We start from the raw sequence: 23,576 nt of genomic DNA, 5'->3' as shown, positions 1-23,576 counted from the left end.
TTCAAATGACAGTTATCCATCGGATTTCTGCCTGCTTATTTTGAATTAAAGCACTACAGTGTCTCTAATTGGAAGAATTCAGTGGTCTGGATTTGAATTTAAACAGAAAATGCTGTAGCTCAAACACCAAATTATCTCTTTTTCTCCAGGGCACTTGTCATTAGAAAGGTTTTATTATTACAGTCAGTGGTTGTGTATTTATCACCATGTTTAAAAATAATTTCATAGCAGTTCACATGCACATTTGCACTACAATAGTTCAGTTCTTTCACAAAAGTGTTTAAATATTAAGGCACACCAGTTGTTCCTTTAGTATACAACATGAATGAATACATATTTACTATTTTTACTGGTGGTAAATTATCATGTATGTTGACTGTAATAAACAAAATCATATAATTCATCATTATTCCCATTTTAGCATTATTAAAGATCAAATCAACAACATTGAGCATTACCATTAAAGCATAAATTCATAAAGGTTCTTGTAAATTATAAATGAAACTATAAATATGAAAAAAGAGAATGAAAATAAAAATCAAGGAAAATAGATATGTGATTCAAATGTTGTGTGAAAAATTATCACTTTTGTATGATGTGGTTGTCTATTTATCCTTGATGCTTTATGGTACTTTAAGATAATACACTAGGTAGAAATGCTGAAAACACTATTCGGATATGTTTCAGAGTTTATGCTCTATCGCTCTACATTCATGTAAGGCAATCTACAGTATGAAGTAGCCTTTTTAACCTTATAGACCAAACAGTTTAAAAATCTTTCTCCGACACCAAATCAATGTTTACTAGACTCTGTTGTGATAAGAAATCCTTGCTGGGAAAATATGTCACCAATTAAATGACTTCAAATTCACCACCCTGTATCAACTTTATGATGAAATATTATTTCTTGTTCTATATGTTTTTTGCTAAAACAACAGAAAATAAAGACATTCTCTGTTGCCAATATTTGGAAAGAGCAAATTAAATTAACTTGGCGTGAGAGGGGAGTGGCAGAGTTTGCAAATAAATATTATGAAAAAAATTCTTAACGATTCAGAATTCAGCCTGGATAGGGCTGGTTGAGATTTCAGGTAAAAGCTGACACTTTTTAGATCATCTGCAGAGCAAAGTTGGGATTAAAAATAATGTACTAGTCTGCTATGCATGTCACCTAGAAAAAGGATGAACCTCTTGCTAGTATACAGAATACTGCTTGTGTTCTGCTAGCTGTGTCACACAGGCCCACAAACTTGGTCCAGGAGGATGTAGGTAGTTTCTGTGGATTCTGATGGACTTACAGTCCCAATGACCATAACACGGGAACCCTTTTAATCAATCAGAATAGGGTCATGGTTTTGCACTAACCTGATTGGCTGTGAGCAGACTGTTATAACAGCCACTGTGGGAACTGTTTATGAATTGCATGACCCTGTAGTTTTGCATGAGGTTGTGGATTGAAGAAGAATTACTCTCTCTAGTTTGCATCATTGCTTAGCCCATTGTTGTCAGATGCAGATCTTGTAAAATTGAATCAAACAAACATGACCCTCCTCTTTAGTGAGATCTGTGAGTAGACTGTAAGTGCATCTCAACCCAGACCTCTTTGCAGAACAAAGTAATGGGTGTGTGCCTCGTGAGGAGAGGGACATGGGCATGTCAGTAAAAATAAGCCACTGCACCTGAACTCATGTGTTTGACGTAGAACACTTATCTGGACACACATTGAAGGACCTATCAAGAGAAAGAGAAAATATTTAAACTAAGAGTGTCATATTAATTCTCTTTTTAGGTGCTGCAAATTTTAATGGGCACAGAGGAGAAATGCATCCCATAATGCATTTAACTTTTTCCAATCTAGATTTTCCTTGGTAGCTAGCTATAAGATTTCAATAAAATTTGAGCCTGTGTAACACAGTTAATACATTTAAAATTATGTTCTAAATAAAGACACAAGCGGTATGTTCATTTATGAAATCCATTACATTTTCATGTCTAGGTTAAATTGTTTGTGGGACTCAGAGCTTTAATTTCAAATTAACTGCATTTCAGAAACACTTTGAATGCATTCTGGATTTTTCCTATGAGCAAAACAAGGAAACTTCTCTTGAACTGTCAATGTAAAAGCATCCTTGGCATTTGAAAGAGATTACAAGAGCTCTTGTAACAGCAGCAGCGTTCAAAGTATATGGCCTTTGGATACTGCCTTTATTAGTCTTGCTGTCTAAACATAAAGCATGATAGTCTTTCAAATAGTGCCCGTTGTCATTTTGTGCCCTTTCAAACTGATTACCAAGTAATTACTGGTCTGGGTAAATGTGAATGTTCAGAGGGTGTCCTAATCAGCATGGCCATACATATCTGAGTAATAAATTAAGTATTTCAGTGAACAGATCTGCAACATATATTATTTCCAAAATCTTAATTGAACCATATTATTTATGATAGGATGCTTTCTTTATGTTTACTGTTAGTGTACATTGTTTAAGATGTTGAAGTACAACTTTGTTTTCTTAAAATCCTAAGTTGTATTCCATACATAAGAAGGAAACATGGGAATATAATAAGCATAAGAACTGTAGTCTGCTAGCTGCACATGTAACTTTTGTCAAAGCCTTGATACTTCATCAGAAAATGTATACACAAAACACGTACCTAGGTGTAACAAACAAATTATTGATGACATGATTTGACATCTCCCAGCTATGATCCAGTTCTTCCAGCAATTTAAATACTACCCATGCAATGGTTTTATGAAAATGTGTTACATACCATTTTATGTTAGGTCGACGAATTATATTTTAAGTGTTCCAGAAGAGGACACACACTCTTCCTTCTCTGCCAATGTCCAACCAAGAGTAAGAGGTTGAATGTATTTTGAAAACATAAATCTGTCTCAAGTGAACCTGTTTAACTAGATAATAAGACATCAAAAACCCTGAGCTCAATGATTATTTTTGCAAAGCCATTATATGATGTTTAAATCTGTTGTTTGGGTCTGTATTTAACATAAGTTTAATAACCTAGTTCAAAGGCAGATTTCTAATTTTCAATTAACATAAGATTAATTTTGTTTGCTAAAATAAAATAAATGATTGAATGAAAAGTCAGAAACATGAACTGTTGAAGGTAGCATTTTTTAAAACTCCAAATTTCAAAAAAATCGTGTGGCAACTGTATAGATCAAGATTTAAGTATTAACTTTTAACCTTTGACCTTACAGATTTTAACCAATGAAATGTCTCTTTAAACTTTAAAGGAAACAATGATAACGAACGCCTGGCGATTGCTAGACAGCGAATTCCATATCGACTTGGTCGAGTAGTTGATGATTGGCTACTCGACAAAGGTAAAAACATTGATTAAAACTTTAAATAAAAATAATTTGACATAACCAAGTAGTTTTTCATTGTAACACCAATAAACCTAAAATAAATATTCATTAAAACTAAATTAAACAATATATAAACAGTAAACTGTAAATAGAAGTTTTTGTATACATTGTATAACAATTTATATACCTTTTTAGTAACATCAAAGGTTTAATAATTCTACCCTGTTAACTTAAGGTTAAAGGGACTGTTAAATATGATCTTCTAACTCAATCTATGAAGGTTCTCAAAGCATACGTTAACTAAATATTCTAAATCATTCATAGATTATATTTCCTGTTCCAATATCTAAATTATTTACTAAAATATTTGTAGCCATGATGTTTTTTATGGTCCAGAAATAATTTGGTTTAAACTCTAGGTATTTTAAATAGTGGGCAATATGGATTGCCAATCAAAACGAGTCCCTTTAACGTTTGCAACCTTCCAAGGGAATTTTGGAACAAACTAAGTAAAAGAGAATCTAAAGTTGTGTGCATGCCTTTGATGTGCAAAAAGCAGTCTGCTGAAATGAATAGTCCATTTTGTAATACAAAAATAGAACTCTTGCTGAGGATTTCTCTGTTTAATGGGATTGTGCCATTATTTTTCCATTGATATGTGTACCATCTTGGAAACCACTTTTACATCTTAAAGCTTTTCTTTCAATTGATAGTCTTGCTGTGTGCCAATCAATATCTGTGACTCAAATGATGAACACAAAATATGTATTTTTCTGAGTGCATATTGTAAGTGCATCTATTGGAATTTAAATAATATATTTTTTAGGCAAACCTGTTACTTAGCACTGTGTTGCTTAAAAAGTTAAACATTTTGATAATTATCACTATACATTTTTCAACATTTTCTTTGTAAGACAAGGGAAAATATTGTGAACATATTACTCAGCATTATTCATACAAGACATACACAAACACACATATATATTTATATATATATATACATATATATATATATATATTTAATTCCGATGAAATGATGTTCTCGGTATTCCCTCTTTTCTTTTTATGAAGCACTTTTTATATCTTTGATTGGCACGTAGGCAAAACTTGCTATTGTAACTTCTTAAAGTACAAATATGTATTGGTCAATTGGCATTTCATGTGCACCTCATTCAAAAGCAATGAATTATGAGCTACTTGTATTCCTTATAATTTATTGCTCTCATTATTCACCCCATGAAAATATCATCTGTGCTTAGACAGTTCACAATGAACATTCTTGCATGTATATAATATTATTTTACAGGACGGCAGTTAACAATCTTCAATAGCCAAGCAACTATAAAAATTGGAGGCAAGGACAGAGGTCAGCCATTCCAGGGCCAACTTGCTGGTCTTTATTACAATGGCTTGAAAGTTCTAAACATGGCTGCTGAAAGTGATGCCAACATTGTGATAGAAGGAAACGTGAGACTTGTTGGAGATGTGCCTTCCCCTATGACAACAGAGTCAACAGCTACAGCAATGCAGTCTGAGATGTCTACATCTGTCATGGAAACCACAACAACTTTGGCCACCAGCACTGCCAGAAAAGGAAAACCATCTACACGAGAACCTATTGGACAGGTTAGTGTGCTTTTGCTCAGTTATTAAAGTTTAATATATTATTAGATGAATAAAGCTTGACTGATGTTAAGCATCCAAATGGTTTACAGCAAGATGTACTGTAGCGTCACATGTATATAAGTTGTATCTTATGATCTGTGGCAAAAAAGTACTCTCTGTGACAAAAACTGTAATCCACTTAGTTATCTAGATAAAATACAGATCTGTGATCTGCACAGTATGTGTTCTTTGCAGCAGGCATATAATCAAGATAGTTAGACAGACTAGAAATGCTGCCACAGGTCTTTTTGAATCAAACGTTTTTGGTAAATACAACACGCCATTCTGAGGTCAGCGCCCCCTTCCCAGGTCAACCCCAAGTGTATCTGCACCAGTTGCACTGTCCTAAAACCGGCCCTGCACCTTTGTGTACGTGAAGTGCAGAGAATCTTATAGAAGACCAGCTAGCCTTAGAGAGAGGGAACATTTTATGACATATATTTTAGTAATTGCGGACCACCTCATTTAGAATGATCCAAAGTGTAAAGAATTTGCTGACTTTTCCGCTAGAAAGAGCCCAGTATATGGGCCCGTAAGTAAATTCCTTCAAAGAAAAGAAGATTAAGTCACTTATAAAAATCAACCATGGCTTCAAGGATATCTTAGCTCAAATTGTTTCACAGAAGTGAACAATTGCTTCTTAAGGGCAGCTTGGCACACATTATTTGTAGATGCTAAATGTTAAAATGGTAAAATGTATTGCAATGAGGCAATGCTTATCTGATTTAAAATGTTCAGCATGATCATAATTAAGGTAGAGGAGGATTGTAAGAACTCATCAAATAGTTTTAGAAATAGCTTTGTGGTATTTTCAGGTTTCTTTGTAAATTTGTAAATTTCAATTTTTAATTTTCTAGTACTATTTCGGGCTACGATCGTGGAGTTTATGCATTGAAGAAATCAACTTCAGTGTATATTGTTTGACCACATTGAGATGTAGCCCAGCAGATTCAAGCCGAGCACCTCTATATTTGATATGACACTAGGAGCCGAGATATGTCTGGTGTGTTGGTCATGCATAGTGGATTTGTAGGAGAGATTCAAATAGAGAAGTGGTTTAAAGGTCATGATGCAGAAGCATGAAATGAATTCTTGAATGTGACAGAGTGACATGGTCTTCATTTTTTCAAGTCTAATGTATTCATTAGTAGAGTGCTTCTGTTCAACCGATGTAAGCATCTTGTTATGGAATAGTGGATGTCTGGAAACTGAAGTCGGGTTCGCTATGTTGTGCTTTATAAACATTAAACAGCAGAGAAGAATGTTTTAAATATATATTAAATGCTGCCATCATCTCATGACTTCGAGAGATTAGATGGCTGGCTTAATCATGTTCTGCTTTTCTTTGTACCTCCTTCCTGTGACAACACCTCAGGTCTACTCTGCCTCAGGATGATCTATGTTGTTATACAATCATTGTCCCTATGCACTCACAAGAAGGGAGGTTATCATCAATCGTAACTCACCCGGCGACAAGATGTAACCTTGAGAAAATAAATGTTTGGCTGAAGAGTTGATGCTAGAAGCAAGACGGACAGTGCAGCATTTTCAAGTGTAAAGATTCCCTGTTCCTAAAAAACGTTCGGGAATAGCTCAGTATTCCAAATTTATTTCACCTTCTCTTCTTTCCTCATTACCATTGACTCATGAAAAGATAATTGGCAGCGTGTTTGTCCAATGCAAATGTCTACTATATACACTAGAGTGCGCAGCTCATGGCAATAAGGACGATCTGCTGAAACGAATAGTTTCTGCAGGATAAGTCATCGAAATTCCTCGAATATGCCATTTCCAAAGCAAATACGTTTGACCAAAAGTACTTTTTTTGTTTAAAACTTTGAAGTAGAGGAGCCTTTCAACAATAGCTAACAAATTGGGCACATATGCCGGCACCATTAACGCATTCATCTATACCACTATTTCTTAATTATTGAATCCTTTGAGGGATCACATTTTCGAGATCATGAGAGAGGGGTGGGGAGGTTTGTCCACATAGTTATTTTGTTCTTGTACATGTTTATGGCAGATGTGTGGAAAATGAATCTTTATCTGTGTATCACAACAGCTTATTATGTTGTACCATTTTTCGTTCACGTTATTTTTCTAATTTTAAATATTTATTCCGTTAATTTATTTTTTTACATTTACTTCATTACCTTCGCACTTTAAAGTGATATAATAACGGGGGAAAGAAAAAGAGAATTTAAAATATGCTGACGTAAACATGATTTATTGTATGGTTTTCTACTGATACTTTCTGGTTCATTGTGTACTATCACTTTCAGTGGTTGTTTTGTTTAGTCTATAATCGTGACAAAAATTACAATGGTTTTGCAATATAGGTGTGAAGCACTATTAATGACCCAGCAGTGCCAAAGATCACATAATGCCTACTACATTAGGCTTTTAAATCGTTTCCGTAAGTCAGCCTTGTAAAGTGTATTTTTAGTGTCTTATACTCTCAATCAGTTATCAGCAGGTGTTAGAGCAGACCTGCATATTCCCTCTTCTTCACTCTTTTTATCCCTTTAATAAATAGAGAGCTAGCTTTCATTCCGAACATGCTTTGCATGCATTTTTATTTGAGTGGAAATCCATAGATAAACATATGCACTTTTCCAATATCTCATGTCAATTCATTTACAACCGTTTTGAGTCTCACTAGCAGCTTGGTTTCACACACAAACACATACAACAAACATACTCAGACAAACACACTCACACACACCCAGACACACACACAGTCGGACTGGTCTATAGGGCAATCTGGCAGTGTCTGATGGGCCAGTCTGAAAGGCCAATATGTTGGCCAGTTCTGTGGCTGTATGTAGGACGGTTTTGTGAAAACTAACTGTCAGCTGAAACACCATAGCTGTTGTACACATACCTCCTCAAAGGTGCCCACACTCCATTTTTATTTGTTGCCTAGTTGCGTGAGCACTAAGTATGATAACAATTAATTACCATTACCAAAGTCCCCATCCAACTTTAGCAGTTGTTAGTTGTCCAGATAGGGTGTTCATGCCATTGGTGTGGAAGTCCTATACACTTGCGAGGTATACCAGAGAAGTCACAGTACGGCTTTCCAAATGGGGGCCACCTTTTTACTACCCAATTTGCAAACAGTGGGCCACTTTTATTTTGGTGCTGGGGCCTACTGTCTGCCCCATTCAAACTCTGCACACACACCAATAAAAAATGTCAGCAATGATAAGCTCAATCACATGCACCCTCCCATTGAATGGAAATCCCCAGTTGAAAATAAGAAATACTAAGATGCGAAAATTAACCATGAACTGTTCCTCTGATGTTTTAATGTAAAAACAGCATTCATCCTATGTGCCCTGGTAAAATCCACAAAGATCGTTTTTTGGACTAAATAGACAATATTTGTTTAACATTCAATCCATTGATCTATTTGATGATAATTAGGGATAGTATTGGATCATGGACCTGGAAAAAGAGGCGAGAAAGTTGTCTGTACGCATAATATGCTATCCCAATGGTATATGTAACTTTGGGTACATTTAATTCATGTCTTTCTTTAACAATGCAATTTATATATGCTAACATCAACCTGAGCAAAGTCGACACAGTTAAGTATCAGATCAACATTTGATTTTGCCTGTAATCAGACACATATTATTAGAGATATAAAAAATCACCAAAGATTTCATGAACTGCAATCGGTATGTCTCACTTCCATTTTGTGCTTAGGTCAAGATGAGCAGGATGCAGTAAAAAAGAAACTGGCAAAAGTGCAGCATCTGAAGAATGTTTTGTCATAACTTGACAATGTGACCTGTAGATAAACCACTGTCAATGCAGATAAAAAAAAATCAAGAAATTTAGCAAGATGTTCATCCCCCACGCAAGAGAATTACACACCAGGACGGTTGAAAAATCTGTTTTACTTCTGTGAGCATCCAGCAGTGTTAAAGATTTGAGTGTAGAAAATAGGTATTTGGCCACAAAAAAGACACTTTCAGTTAACTAACAGAGATGACATAACACATATTATGGATTTCAAAACGTATGCGGCTTCACTTCTAATGGCCTAATATAGGGTTATTTTCGTTCTCATTTGGGTTTTTTTCTGCTCCATTCATTGGTATGTGTTCAAATTTAAATGTGGAATCACTAGCCTGAAAAATGCAGCCTACTACAATAAGTACTTGTACTAAACAAAACTGGATCAATCATGAGTTTAGTGAAACGGAAAGAGGAGTATGTTTTCAATGAAATAGTGGAATTCTCCATTACTGTACCTCCCAGACACCTCATAAGGTTTTGACCCTTGGATTTATAGTATGCATTACCAAGGAGTGTGATCCATAGAATAAACTTAAGAATGTGCCCCTTCTGCCATTTAGACCAGTTAATGATTATCTCCACAGAGAAGTTGGTTCCCCTAGAATCCACATCACTGCTGAAAAATATATTCCTGCCTTGCTAAAATTATTCAATATGAATGTTGAGTGTAAATATTTGCACAAATAATTATGCTAAACACCTATATACTAGTGTGTAAATGAAGAAAATCATTGTTCATGCTTGACTGGAATTTAGGTGTGAGTACAGACTAACTGCAATGGATTGGAGGTTGGATAACTAAGCACGTTCTTCCTGTCAAAGTTTTTAAATTTGAACCTGTTTTATTTACAAAAGTCGAAATCCTCTTTTGTGGCAAGTTTGAAGGCTCTATCTTTTGAAGTCCTCTTGAAGTTGGAAGTGGGCTGAATGAGTACTCACTGAAGCCCTTCTTTCTGGCAGAAAAAGTTCAGAGTGGCAAAATGCAAATTGTGCACCCTCCAAAATCCTCTTATTGTATTCATACGTGTTTGCACATTCACCCAGACAGGATTTCTACCCCTGGAGTTAGTCTCTTGTTTGAAGTTCAAAATTCTACAGCTGGGCAAGCCTGGGGCTATATTCAATGAAGTCCTCTCAAAATAGGATACCTTTTCTGCAGGTTCTGAGATCAGCTCCCCTCTCATTGTGACAGTGGCAGACGGGTCACACTGATCACTGGATTCTAAAGGCCTCTCTTCCTCATGTCTCCTTTTACACTTAACTGTGATTGGACAGACCGCACCCTTTTAAGCTTACAAAGTTCCTGAACCATCCCCAACTGTCCTTTCTGAGAGAAGATGAGTAACATTCCTTATAACCAGGTCTTCCTGCCAAAAAGCCTAAGATATTAACTCTACTCTTGGAGCCGTTCTCCTGCCTCAGTGAGAATTAGCGTACTAGAGCTTCTGGCAGGCAAAGTTAAAAAAGTTTAATTATTTTTCCTGTACATTCATCAAAAGTCCAACTTCCCAATTGAACTGGATTTTTAAAACATATTATACAGTGGTTGAATCCTTTCTGAAGCTTATCCCTAACCAAAGTTAGCAGAAATAGGATTTTGATTGCTCTTTAGCTGTTCTCATAGGATCAGCTACAGCCCTCACCACAGCTTTGGGCAACAGAACTTTTTTTATTGTTTACAAAATAAGCACTAGAGGCAGAATTCAACTCACTCAATCCTTGGTAAACGTAGAACGTTGTACAGCATTGCGTAACCATGGACACATGGTTTGCAGCACCTGCCTGGTGTTGTCCAAATAATATGGATGTTAGTACTATATATGGGACCAGTAAGCAGATTTCACACAAAAGGTTGTCTGGTAAGCCAGCAGATTTTTTATGTACAAGCTGTACCAAACAAATTAATGAATGAAGCAGCATTTAACAACCCCATAGGAACAGCAATATATAGGGTAGTGTGAGCCCTTATGCAAGCGGAAAACTGAGCCCCGCCCTACAACATGGTAGTGAAAGGCAGCAATAATTACATGTCCGTGCACATAGGTGCAGTGGGCCCTCATACACTTGGGTCACTGTACCTGCCCCATCATTGATAGCTGCACCTCAATGTACCTACTTAGTTTATACTCAGCCGTGGCCCGTCCTTTAGGGCAGAGGGGACACGCCCCCCCACCATTTGTCCCTTGTTAGAAATGGGGTCTTTGGTTAACAGTCAGGTTACCCCCTGTTCAAGCAAGGATGCTCACCCTAGTCAGTGTAAAAGAGAATCACCCTCAGCTAACCCCTGCTTACCCACTTGGTAGCTTGGCAGAGCAGTAGGCTTACCTTCAGAGTGCTAGGTGTAAAGTATTTGTACCAAAACACACAGTAACTTAATGAAGTCACTAGAAAATGACACAACACAGGTTTAGAAAAATAGAAAATATTTATCTAAACAAAACAAGACCAAAACGTCAAAAATCCACAATACACAAGTCAAGTTATCACTTAAAAAGCAAAAAGAGTCTTTATGTAGTTTAAAACACACACTTACACTGTTAGCGTGAAAATGTACCTTGGGTGCGTCATAAATAACCCCACACAGGTGAGTGTGCGTCAAAAAGGGCTTGCGATGTGTCGATTCCACTCATGAGCGGGACCTTGCGTTGTTTCTCCTTTCGTAGGGTCGGGCGCATCGTTTCTTCTCTCCGCAGGAGAGCGATGCGTCGATCCGGTCAGCACTCTCGGGTTCCGGCAGGCCTTGAGTTGTTTTGAGACACCCAGCGGTGTTTGCGTCAGAAATCCAGCTGCACGATGATCCAAAAACCACGCAGCACAGGTTGCGATCTCCCAGCCTCCGTCAGCAATGCTGCAGGGCGTTTTTCCAGCTCCGTGCATCGATTCTTCTGTCACGTTTCTGGCGAGCGTCGATTTTCAGCCATGAAGACAGCTGTGCATCATTTCTTCAGCCGCAGATCGGAGTTGCGTCGATCTTTTCCCCGCTCGGCACTCTGTGCGTGGATTTCTTCCTCTCAGGCTGCCAGCTTCTCCCTTCAGGGTCCCAGGAACTGGATGGGCAGCAAAGGGCAGAGTAGGAGTCTCTCCAGAGACTCCAGGTACTGGCAGAGAGAAGTCTTTGCTGTCCCTGAGACTTCAAACAACAGGAGGCAAGCTCTAAATCAAGCCCTTGGAGAGTTCTTCTAAAGATGGAAGGCACAAATAGTCCAGTTTTTGCCCTCTTACTCTGGCAGAAGCAGCAACTGCAGGATAGCTCCACAAAGCACAAGCAGGGCAGCTCTTCTTCCTCAGCTCTTCTTCCTCAGCTCTTCAGCTCTTCTCCAGGCAGAGGTTCCTCTTGTTTCCAGAAGTGTTGTAAAGTCTGTGGTTTTGGGTGCCCTTCTTATACCCAATTTCTCCTTTGAAGTAGGCCTACTTCAAAGTAAAGTCTCTTTTGAATGTGAAATCCTGCCTTGCCCAGGCCAGGCCCCAGACACTCACCAGGGGGTTGAAGACTGCATTGTGTGAGGACAGACACAGCCCTTTCAGGAGTAAGTGACCACTCCTCCCGTCCTCCTAGCACAGATGGCTCATCAGGAAATGCAGACTACACTTCAGCTCCCTTTGTGTCACTGTCTAATGTGAGGTGCAACCAGCCCAACTGTCAAACTGACCCAGACAGAGAATCCACCAACAGGAAGAGACAAAGAAATGGTATAAGCAAAAAAATGCCCACTTTCTAAAAGTGGCATTTTCAAACACACAATCTTAAAATCAACCTTACTAAAAGATGTATTTTTAAATTGTGAGCTCAGAGACCCCAAACTCTACATGTCCATCGGCTCCCAAAGGGAATCTACACTTTAATCAGATTTAAAGGTAGCCCCCATGTTAACCTATGAGAGGGACAGGCCTTGCAACAGTGAAAAACAAATTTAGCAATATTTCATTGTTAGGACATATAAAACACATTACTATATTTCGTACCTTAGCCATACACTGCACCCTGCCCTTGGGGCTACCTAGGGTCTACCTTAGGGGTGTCTGACATGTAAGAAAAGGGAGGGTTTAGGCCGGGCAAGTGGGTACACTTGCCAAGTTGAATTTACAGTTAAAACTGCACACACATACACTGCAATGGCAGGTCTGAGACATGATTCCAGAGCTACTTATGTGGGTGGTACAACCAGTGCTGCCGGCTCACTAGTAGCATTTGATTTACAGGCCCTGGCACCTCTAGTGCACTTTACTAGGGACTTACTAGTGAATCAAATATGCCAATCATGCATAAGTCAATTACATACACATTTTGTAAAGGAGCACTTGCACTTTAGCACTGGTTAGCACTGGTAAAGTGCTTAGAGTAACAAAATCAGAGTCCAGCACACTTCAACAACCTGGGGAACAGAGGCAAAAAGTTAAGGGAGACCACGTCAAGGATGAAAACTCTAACATCCCTTATGAAGAATGCCTGTCAGGCTGAGAAAAGGTTAGCCTGACAGACACTCTTCATGTTCAGCTCAGGCAGCCAGGAGCAAGACATGCATGATTTGCAATTTGCGCAAACTCCTGGCTGCCTGAGCTGAACTTTGCTGGGCTGAAGAGGTCACAGCTCTAATGGGCGTAACCTCCTAAGCTCAGCAAAGGTGCCTCGAGGCCCTCCACCTCGGTGACGAGGGGACGCACCACCCATTGACTTCGACCTGGGCACTTCAGGTTAAAGCCCTGAAGCGCCCAGGGCGAGTGTCAATCAATGAGACTTCTGACCCCATCCCCCTCTGTGACGAAGATGGGACTGCTGCTGTTTTCCCTCACTGGCTGAGCCAGTGAGGGAAAGCAGCAGTCCCAACCCTCCTGGGACCTCCGAGCTGAAGGTAAGTGTATGTGTGTGTTTTTTAAATGAATGGTGCATGCGTGTATGTGTGAATGTTGAGTGTTGTGAATGGATGTGCGTGCATGCGTGTGGGAATGAATGCATGTGAGTGTGCTTCCCACCTGCCCCTCTCCCTCCTAAAATTACTGGCCGTCTCAGTTTATACTAAAGGTCTTTCACATGGTGTCAATCGATCCCACAAGGTCACCAGAACGACAGTTGCAATAGTCTGGCAGTCCTTCGAATTAGCGGTGAGAGTCCTTTGAAGCAAAATCTGACAAAATCCAGGAAGGAGTATCTTCGGTTTTAATTTCGCAATATCCACGAGACAAGCGTTACAGAAAGAAATGATCTGCTGAACCTTGCCTTTATTAAGTGAATCAGATCACTGGAGAAAATAGCCATTTTAACAGTAATTGCTAAGGAAAGACGCGCAATCTCATGTAAGCCAGTGCTCATTCGAAGACCAGAGTGGCTTATAATGGTAAATGATCAAATCAATTAGAGATTACTTACTCCGTTTGCAGGATATTGAATTCAATTAAACGTGATGAGGCTCATTTGCAAAAAGATTAACTTAACACTGTCTAAGCATTTTTTTTCTTGTAATGGCACCGTATGTGATTCTCCTGAATGTTCCTCCTTTTTCTAAGCGTTTATTTTGTTGTAATTTTTAACACACTGAAGTTTCATGGACTGCTTCAAACTACAGCTAATTTGGATAACATCTGTAATATCGTGAATTGTATTATGGAACGGTAGGATATTTTCCACAGGGGTTTGTTTATAATTAATAAATGCGACAGGCCTTGCTCAACAGAGGGTCCTTGGATGGGCACTGTGTCTGCCTTTCTTATAACTGTGGCTGTATACGGAGCAAAAGTTCACCTGTGCTATTTTTACAATGGCATGGCAATCCCTACAGGATGCAGAAACAAGGCGGGAAAATTTACATGAAAAGAAAGATGTCAATTGGACGACGGGGAAGGCCGCCATCCGGTTCAGAGACCACTAGAACAGTAAGGTAGCCAGGCTGTGATGAGCCCAAGTGCAAGGAAAGAAATTGGATACCCTGGCTGCTGTTTCAATTATGAAATACAGCGTAAATCAAGGTTCAGTGGCCCCCTTAAGGCACTTGGCCCCGGTGCCACTGCTGCACCAATGGAAGCTATGCCGCCACACTTGGAATGAAAACTAAACTGTGGTTTATATATGTACATTTACAAATGGTAGTACTGGGAGAAGTAAGGAATCTCCCTCAAATCACACTATGGGGCATATTTACAAGCCCATACTGCCACCGGAATGTCACTTTTAGTGACACTCAGGTGGTGCTATGCACTGCGCCGTATTCACAAGGCAGCGTTAAGCCACTTTTTGTGGCTTAATGCCGCCTTGTAAATATGGCCCCTTAACACGCAGCACTTTGCGTGGAAAGGATGTGCGATAAGTGTTGTTGTGGGAGTTCTACAGCAACACCCATTGCATTTTGACACTGACCCAAATTTATGAGATTTTTGTAAATGTGCAGCACCAAAAACTAACACCACCACAGGGGTAACATTAGCATGGCTCAATGAGTAGAAATGCTTTCATTTCTCTTTTTTTTATGCTCTTTCTATTTGCTCTTACATCGAAAGAAAGAAATCACCATTGAAAATTGTTTTTTGTGCAAGGAGGTGTAAGCAATCTCCATGGTGTAAGGGTGGCTGCATTGTCACAGAGTATCTTTGTGTATTTTAAAGTGATAATTCATGAAATCAATCAAGCCTGTGCTCCCTGAGTGAGGCCTTACCGAGACTCTGCAGCAAGAAAAGTTTCATCCCTTTCTTTAGAGCGAGAAGAGCCGAGCTGTCACTTAAGGCCGACAGCTTCCAAAATGGGACACAAAAGTAGATGGATTTATGCTTGGAAATGTTTCAGTCAGGAAGGTTTGTTTCCTCCATCAAAGAGTACTTTCAGTGATAATGCCAAGTCACTTTAACGTGGACTGCACTTCGCCCTCGAGTGATTGCATGTTTTGGAACAATAGGAACAGATTTTTGGTCAAGCAGAATTAAACTGGTTTGATTCTGGAGGGCACGAAGTAAGCGGAGGATGCATTTCTGTTTATATCGGTGCACTCACTCCGAAATAGATTCATCAAAATATTATCACGACAGCCTTTACTTATGCCCTGCAGCCCAAACATCATAAAGGCTTGCGTGCTAAAAATATGAGAGTTTTGCTTTTCTCAATACGTTTGATTTGTTTACTACGTAGACAAGTACGTGATTATTCTGTCCGCATTGGCCCAGTGGCCTGGTAAATAGCAAATTATTACTGCGTCTTGCTGTGTGCTTCTTGATAAAACAACTACAAATTGAAGTTGCCCCCTTAGTTATGCTGCGCTGGAAGGGACTGGTCGGTCGCAACCCTGGACATACAGTGGTGTGATAGCAGATCCAATAGATTGGAACCTTTGGTATTTTAGTATTCACCTTGAGAAGGCATGGGATAGGTCACCGTTGTACTGCCTGACTCGAGAGTGCATTAATAAATGATTTACTCATTCATCGCAGCATTGGAAACACTTCATCTTACAGCCCAGGGAGTTAAGACCCTTCCTTTCTTTTTAAGTGTCCCTGATATATCTCATACCATAAAACTTGAACATCAACACAGAATTACAGGTTGGTCCTGTTCCATGAATTACTTTACTATCTGCAAAGATTGGAGGAATAAAGTCACGTTTTGTGAATGCACTCATTTTCATAGCGAATATGTGCATATGCAAATTGTGCTATATTTGCATCTTGCAACAGGACCCAATATAATGTATGCATTCTGAGGCATGCCATGGGATGTCGCAAACACAGATCTTAGTATGTTACTAATTCATAAACAATTGTGAAATCTGTTCTGGTCACTCAGCATGTTCACCTACATTTTTCCAACAGTAGTGCATGCAGTAGGTGAGGGCACAGTACAGACCAGGGCCCGTATTATAATAAGGGCATACTTTCCCTGTTTATGCTGTGGCATACCTTCAAACAGGTGTGCCGGGCGCAAACAGGGAAAGTCTGCCCTGTTATGTAGAATGAGCTGTCCTCAGGGCAGCCACGAACTCATGCTGCCCTGGGAACAAAGCATTCAAGGGAAATCCACAGTGGCTGCTCTAAACCCGTCTGCTCTTTTGAGAGGGATTAGAGGTCCCATTGTAGGTGGGTGCAGTGAGTGGCTGCATCCGCCTGCATGGGGGATCCATAATATCCCTCTTCATCCACAGAGAGAGCTGCCCTCAGGGTGCACACTGACAGTGCACCACCTTTTTGTGGCGCACTTCAGTGTGCCTCCTAACAGCTTCTTTGCCTTTGCGCCTGAGTCCATAACACGGCTTGTGCGCAGAGGAAAAGAGATTCTCTTATTTGCATGGGATTACTGCCCCCTGAAAATAAGGGAACACCCTCTTGAGATAATGCTGGTGCTACATGAGCACCAGTGCTCTCTGTATTACAAAAGGGGCTGTAAAAGCATCTGCGGCCCCTTCTGTAATACCAAAGTTCCCCAGGGGCACCCCAAGCAGGCGCACATGCCCGTTGCACCACTGGGGCACTTTCTATAATACAGCCCCTGGAACAGAAATATCTCCTCTATACAATGCAAACACTGTATCTGAAAGTCATGTGCAATGAAGTACAGAATTAGGGGCCATATGTAAGAACACATTTTCCCATAGACACAGAATGGATAAAACCCTTTGCTACATCTGGCCCTAGATACCTACTCATAATTTTAAGATCTATGGTTATATAAGTGCAGGTGGGGGAGGCTGATGACATAGGGCCTGATTTCAAGCTTGGCAGAGGGGGTTACCCGTCACAAACGTGATGGATGTCTGGTCCACCATATTACAATTACCTTAAAGCCTAATGAACTTGTAATATGGCAGATGGGATAACTGTCACATTTGCGAGGGAGTAACCCCTCCGCCAAACTCTATATCAGGCCCATCGTCATCATCATCATCACACATCATCATTGTCATTTATATGGTGCACACCACACTGATGTCTCTTGGCCCTGGTCTTATAGCTTTACATGCTAGTGCAGGTGTGCCTTAAGTGTTTTCGTGAATAGTAAAAGATAGGGCTGTTGTCTCAAACACTATAGTATAGAGTTCCTAAATGCTGGACCCTGGGATCAGCAGGCTTTACTAGCCCTTGATTTTAATCTTAACATGTGGAGACAAAATAGTTGCTTACCCTGACTATAAAGCAATCTGTTTGTCTTGAACAAAGAGAAGCAGAATGCAAGATATTTAGGTGCTCGACTATTTATGCATTTAATTATCGAAAACCATAGATTTGAATGTTTTCAGACATGTACACTCAACCAGTGTGGTGACCTTCTGGCATGTGACACATGTTCACCTTTGCAAACCTAGGTGATGAGTCTTTGTGCTTTCAGGAGATTGGCGATCTGATTAGTGGAATGACTTGAATACAAGCTGTTGCAGTACACCAACCTTGACTTGATAATGGCACCCCCCACTAAACCCCCTGTTTAAAGGATAATAGTGTCATAATGTGTCTTTATTTGACTACCTCAGGGGAGGAGATGTATATTGATTTATATTTAAGAATTTTAAAACTTACAAAGCAGTCTGAGGAGTGTCCTGCTTCTGACATTTTGCTCTCCCTACCTAAGAATTCATGTTCATGTCAGTGTCAAAAATAATTCTCAAAATCTTAACTGTCCTAGTGCAGAAGGAATGGGCAGGGATAGTAAATTGAAGTGCACCATGGAGCTAAATATAATGACTTCTGTTGTTGTACGATTCAGTTTGATATAAGTGGCCAACTGTGATGCTCAAACCTTGCTAAAGGTTCTGATGTGCTTATCAGTAGGGGAAATATTATACGAGTGGTGCCTGAATATGACAATTTCCCTATCTAAGTGATGTTGGAAGATGAAAAGTAATTGATCAAAGTAAAAGTTAAAAAGGACATGAGACAAATAAAACCCTGGGGAAATCCACAAAACTGTGAGATTTTGAGTGAAAGAAAATGATGCAGGTACGCATGGGTTGCTCAAGAAAGTGACTGAATCATTTAACACCTTTTGAGTCATCCTTTACATATTTATACAACTTCTCTAAAACATTACAATGGTTCTCAATGTCAAACACCAAGGACATATCTAGTGTCACTATCAAACTGCCAATTTCCCCTCATCTTCAAATCTGAAAGTGTCAGTCCAGCACCCTAGCAGAACATTTTTGGGAGATAGACAGCAGTGAATGGGAAATACTGTCAAAATTGTCAACAAGAATGTTCTCCAGAAGCTTTAATAATAGCAAATTAGTGATAGGCCTATTGTTGAACAGTATAGTAAGATCCATATATATTTGTTTCAACAGTGGCCAAACCATACCTTTGATAAATGGTCTGGAACGATGCCCTCCCTAAGCAAGTTATTGATAAGCTGGCAAGTTAGCAAAGCAAACAAAAAAGTATGCCCCTTAAAAAACATACAACACAAGGTTTCATAATTCAGGGAGTGTAAGAGTTTGTTGGATGGATTCCAACTCTGCTGGAGCAGTGAAAGGAAAGGGGATGCCTTTACTGCTTGACTGGAGTGGGTCTTCATCCCCCAGCTTGCTTTGTGCTGATTGCTACCTGGGCCGCCCACAATGTGGACCATCGTGCTAAAAGTATGCTACAGCTGACGCAGCAATAGATGACTTTACTGCTTGGCTGGGATAAGACTATGTTCCCCTGCCTGCTTTGCTGTTCTGCATGCCCCTTGGGTCATCCACAATACTGGACATTGTGCTAAAATTGTGCTACAGCCCCCACAGTGCAGCTCTCCTTTACAGCTTGACTGAGGTGGAACTACATCCCCCAGCCTGCCTTTTAGTTCTGCTTGCCACCTGGGCCCCCCACAGTGCTGGACATCGTCCTTAAAGTGGGCTACAGCCCCCACAGTGTGGAAAGCTGGTGGAGCATGCCCAGGCATGTGCGTGGGTGACAACCGGGCCAAAAGCAGACTTATATTTGCCTGTCATTGCCTGGAGAAGGCTGGGCTGGGCCACCCCTCTTGGATGCTGTATCTGGTGAGCTTGTCCTCTCTTTTTCACTTTTCTTAGATAGCCGGGGTAATAGTGGGCAAACAGAAACTACCAGGAAACAGAGAAACTGCCACTCCTAAGACCCATGGTGGCACAATGCTTGATGCTTTCCTGCCAAGTGCATTTGGTGTAATCACCAAAGAAATTGACTTAGGGGAACAATGCTTATCTTTAGACTTTGGAACAGACCCTAGAAGTCCCATTCTGAGTCTGGCAGGGCCACATTCAGGAGCAATTAGTGAAGTCCCTCTTAGTTTAATTACAGCCTGCTCTCGTGGCTGTCAAGCAAGGCCATCCTTCATCTGCTACTTGCCGGCCAGCAATTCTGATTTTATGAACCTCAGTGACAGCAAGCCTATTGCCAAAAGGAAACCCAAACCCAAACCCAAACAAGGGGCCTGTTCCAAAGGTTCTACAAGTCATAGGTCCACTGATAGATATCAATCAATCAATCAATCAGTGAATTTATAATGCGCGCTATGTACCCGACAGGGTTTCGAGGCATGGGGGGGTTGGGGGGGGTGCTAGCGTTCGAAGAGCCATGTCTTGAGGAGTCTCCTGAAGGTGAGGAGGTCCTGGGTCTGGCATAGTGAGGTGGGGAGAGAGTTCCAGGTCTTGAGGTCTTGGCGGCGAGGAAGGAGAAGGATCTGCCGCCAGAGGTCTTGCGCTGGATACGGGGGACGAAGGCGAGGGCGAGGTTGGCGGAGCGGAGTTGACGTGTGGGGACGTAGAAGTTGAGTCTGGTGTTTAGGTAGGTGGGTCCGGTGTTGTGTAGTGCCTTGTGTGCGTGGGTGAGGAGTTTGAAGGTGATCCTTTTATCCACCGGGAGCCAGTGGAGGTCCTTCAGGTGGGGGGAGATGTGACATCGGCGGGGTATGTCGAGGATCAGGCGGGCGGATGCGTTCTGTATGCGTTGGAGTCGTTTGATGTCTTTCGTTGGGATGCCTGTGTAGAGTGCGTTGCCGTAGTCAAGTCTGCTACTGACGAGGGCTTGAGTTACCGTCTTCCTGGTTCCTGTTGGAATCCACTTGAAGATCCTGCGGAGCATGTGGAGGGTGTTGAAACAAGAAGAGGAGACGGCGTTGATCTGTTTGGACATGGTGAGGGCAGAGTCGAGGACGAAGCCGAGGTTTCGTGCGTGGCTGGCTGGGGTGGGTGGGGGTCCGAGGGCGGTGGGCCACCAGGAGTCGTTCCAGGCCGAGGGGGTGCGTCCGAGGATGAGGACTTCCGTTTTGTCGGAGTTGAGCTTCAGGCGGCTGTTGTTCATCCACTCGGCGATGGATTTTAGTCCCTCGTGGAGGTTGGTTTTGGCGGTGAGCGGATCTTTGGTCAGGGAGAGGACGAGCTGGGTGTCATCGGCGTAGGAGATGATGCTGAGGTTGTGATGACGGGCCAGTTGTGCGAGGGGGGCCATGTAGACGTTGAACAACATTGGGCTAAGAGAGGAGCCTTGGGGGACGCCGCAGAGGAGGTTGGTGGCTTTGGAGCGGAAGGGTGAGAGTCGGACTCTCTGGGTTCTGTCGGAGAGGAAGGATGAGATCCAGTTGAGTTCTTTGTCTTGGATGCCGGCTTCGTGGAGACGGGTTAGCAGGGTGCGGTGGCAGACTGTGTCGAAAGCGGCTTATAGGTCGAGGAGGATGAGGGCTGAGATTTCGCCGTTGTCCATTTGTTGTCTGATGTCATCTGTGGCGGCGAGGAGTGCGGTCTCAGTGCTGTGGTTTCGTCTGAATCCAGATTGTGAGGGGTCTAGGATGGAGTTGTCTTCTAGGAAGTGGGCGAGCTGCGCGTTGACGATCTTCTCGATGACCTTCGCTGGAAAAGGGAGGAGAGAGATCGGTCGGAAGTTTTTGAGATCGTTGGGGTCAGCCTTGGGTTTCTTGAGGAGGGGTTGGATTTCTGCGTGCTTCCAGCTGTCCGGGAAGGTGGCGGTGTTGAAGGAGAGGTTGATGATCTTGCGGAGTTTGGGGGCGATGGTGGCGTCGGCTTTGTTGAAGACGTGATGTGGGCACGGGTCCGTGGGAGATCCTGAGTGGATGGAATTCATGGTTGTTAGGGTTTCGGCGTCGTCTACTTGGGTCCAGGTGGTGAGGCGGCAGGCGTGGGAGGAGTCGTCGGGGGTGGGGTCTGGCGGAGGTGCGGTGTTGAAGTTGTCGTGGATGGCTGCAATTTTCTGGTGGAAGAAGGTGGAGAGATCGTCGCAGAGTTTCTGGGAGGGAGGGACGTCGTTGACGTTGGCGTTAGGGTTGGAGAGTTCCTTCACGATGCAGAAGAGTTCTTTGCAGTCGTGGGCGTTGTTGTTGAGGCGTTCTGTGAAGTGGGCGCGCTTGGTGAGTCGGATCCGTTGGTGGTGTTCACGGTTGGCGTCCTTGAGGGTGGCAAGGTTGTCGGGTGTGCGTTCGAGGATCCATTTCTTCTTGAGTTTCTGACCTTGCAGATCCTTCTTCATTGCAGTCTGATTGGGTGATTTCTGAGGCCAATGAGGGGAACCCTGGGACTCCCTATATTGACTTGGACTGTATTCTGGAGAAATATAAATCTTTGGTGGTTGCCTGTGTGACTCTATGGTGGACAAGATGCATTGTCTAGAAGATACTATCAGTCAGTTAAACTTATCCAGCAAAGATTCTCCAGCACAGCAGGCCCCTGCCCAGCCACCTACTGTCAGGAATGACAGGGCCCCAAACCGTTAACACTGCCCATATTGCAAGTCTTTTATTGTCCCATAAAGGGATACTTGTCAACAGTAGTCAGCCCCAGTCTGTGATAGCCTTAGGTAGTTTGAGCCTTATAGAGGGTGTTGAGGGTGGTGGCGGAGTTCCTTGGAGGTGACTAGAAGGCTGTGGGGTTACGAATGGCTTTTATAATCATTGATGTCATTATCAGATACAATTCCCCTGCAAACAGTCCTGCTTTAATCTTCCCCCTGATTGCAGCCCTTATGTTGCTATTTTGACTGGAGTACCATTGCCCTGGGGAAGAATCAACTTCACAGCTCAAAATCAAACTTGTCATTCGCCGTCTCAGTGTACAGATTTTAATATTTCCAAATATGATGACATTTTGTTTGTAAGGAGGTTTAGGTGGGTTGGTCCCTTGACCAAAAACATCAGTGGGGATTGTGTTGTTACGAACAGCAAAAATTCAGGTGTGGTGCTGGGGTACATCTGATGAGAGCTAATATTAACATTGTCCCCTTAGGCTTCTTTTACAAACATTTACAACCCAAGCCGGAGGAGGGGCACAGGTCCTTGCCAGCTGGGGCCGATGTATCAGATTAATTTTCTGTTACTACATCCAAAGGATTTCTACCTTTGTCAAGTCTGGATGGCATTGATTGACACCCAACTTTAGCCATAGATGAAAGTGACCCCACTGCTAAAAGGTCAGAGGAAGTGAGTGCCACTCCTATTTTTTTCAGCTTATACTGTTACTGCTGTGTTGCATCCAGTATTTCTGGAAGCCCCCAGCCTGCTCATTTTAATGAATCAATGCAAGAGCAACAGAATCTACATTTATCATCAATTAATTACTTTGTGTCCTCCTCTATTCCTCACACAAAGCTATATTCTTGTAATCTTGCTGAAATGGTGTCTAAAGTTTCCTGCCCCAATTGGGGCAAGTTCATCGACAAGTTTGATATTCCGTCTTTTTCAGAAGACCTGGTCCCTTACCCACTAGTTTCAATCTGGCTTTATTAATTTCTCCCAGGTTGCAATCTCCTCGGGAAGGGCCGACTGTCTGGGGGGTTTTCAATTTGGATAAAAACTACCTTGCTTTGTGTGGCCAAAGAGATTGACCAGGGCTCC

At 41.6% G+C, this 23,576-nt stretch overlaps 1 protein-coding gene across 25 annotated transcripts in view; it reads left to right on the top strand.

Moving 5' to 3' along the window:
- The window catches only part of NRXN1 (neurexin 1), a 1,474,248-nt gene that overhangs the window by 1,324,857 nt on the left and 125,815 nt on the right, over positions 1-23,576 (top strand). For 16 of the 25 annotated variants that reach the window (XM_069234049.1, XM_069234059.1, XM_069234061.1 and 13 more), the window contains 2 exons: positions 3,257-3,346; positions 4,638-4,957. In XM_069234049.1, the coding sequence (XP_069090150.1) occupies positions 3,257-3,346; positions 4,638-4,957 (410 nt within the window). The remainder of the gene's footprint in view (positions 1-3,256; positions 3,347-4,637; positions 4,958-23,576) is intronic. The other 9 variants (XM_069234058.1, XM_069234055.1, XM_069234065.1 and 6 more) reach the window with 1 other exon arrangement.

Source organism: Pleurodeles waltl, chromosome 5, assembly GCF_031143425.1.
Source record: "Pleurodeles waltl isolate 20211129_DDA chromosome 5, aPleWal1.hap1.20221129, whole genome shotgun sequence".
Classification (NCBI taxonomy): Eukaryota; Metazoa; Chordata; class Amphibia; order Caudata; family Salamandridae; genus Pleurodeles; species Pleurodeles waltl.
The sequence above is the reverse complement of the archived record's forward strand: the minus strand, read 5'-3'. Positions and strand labels throughout refer to the sequence as shown.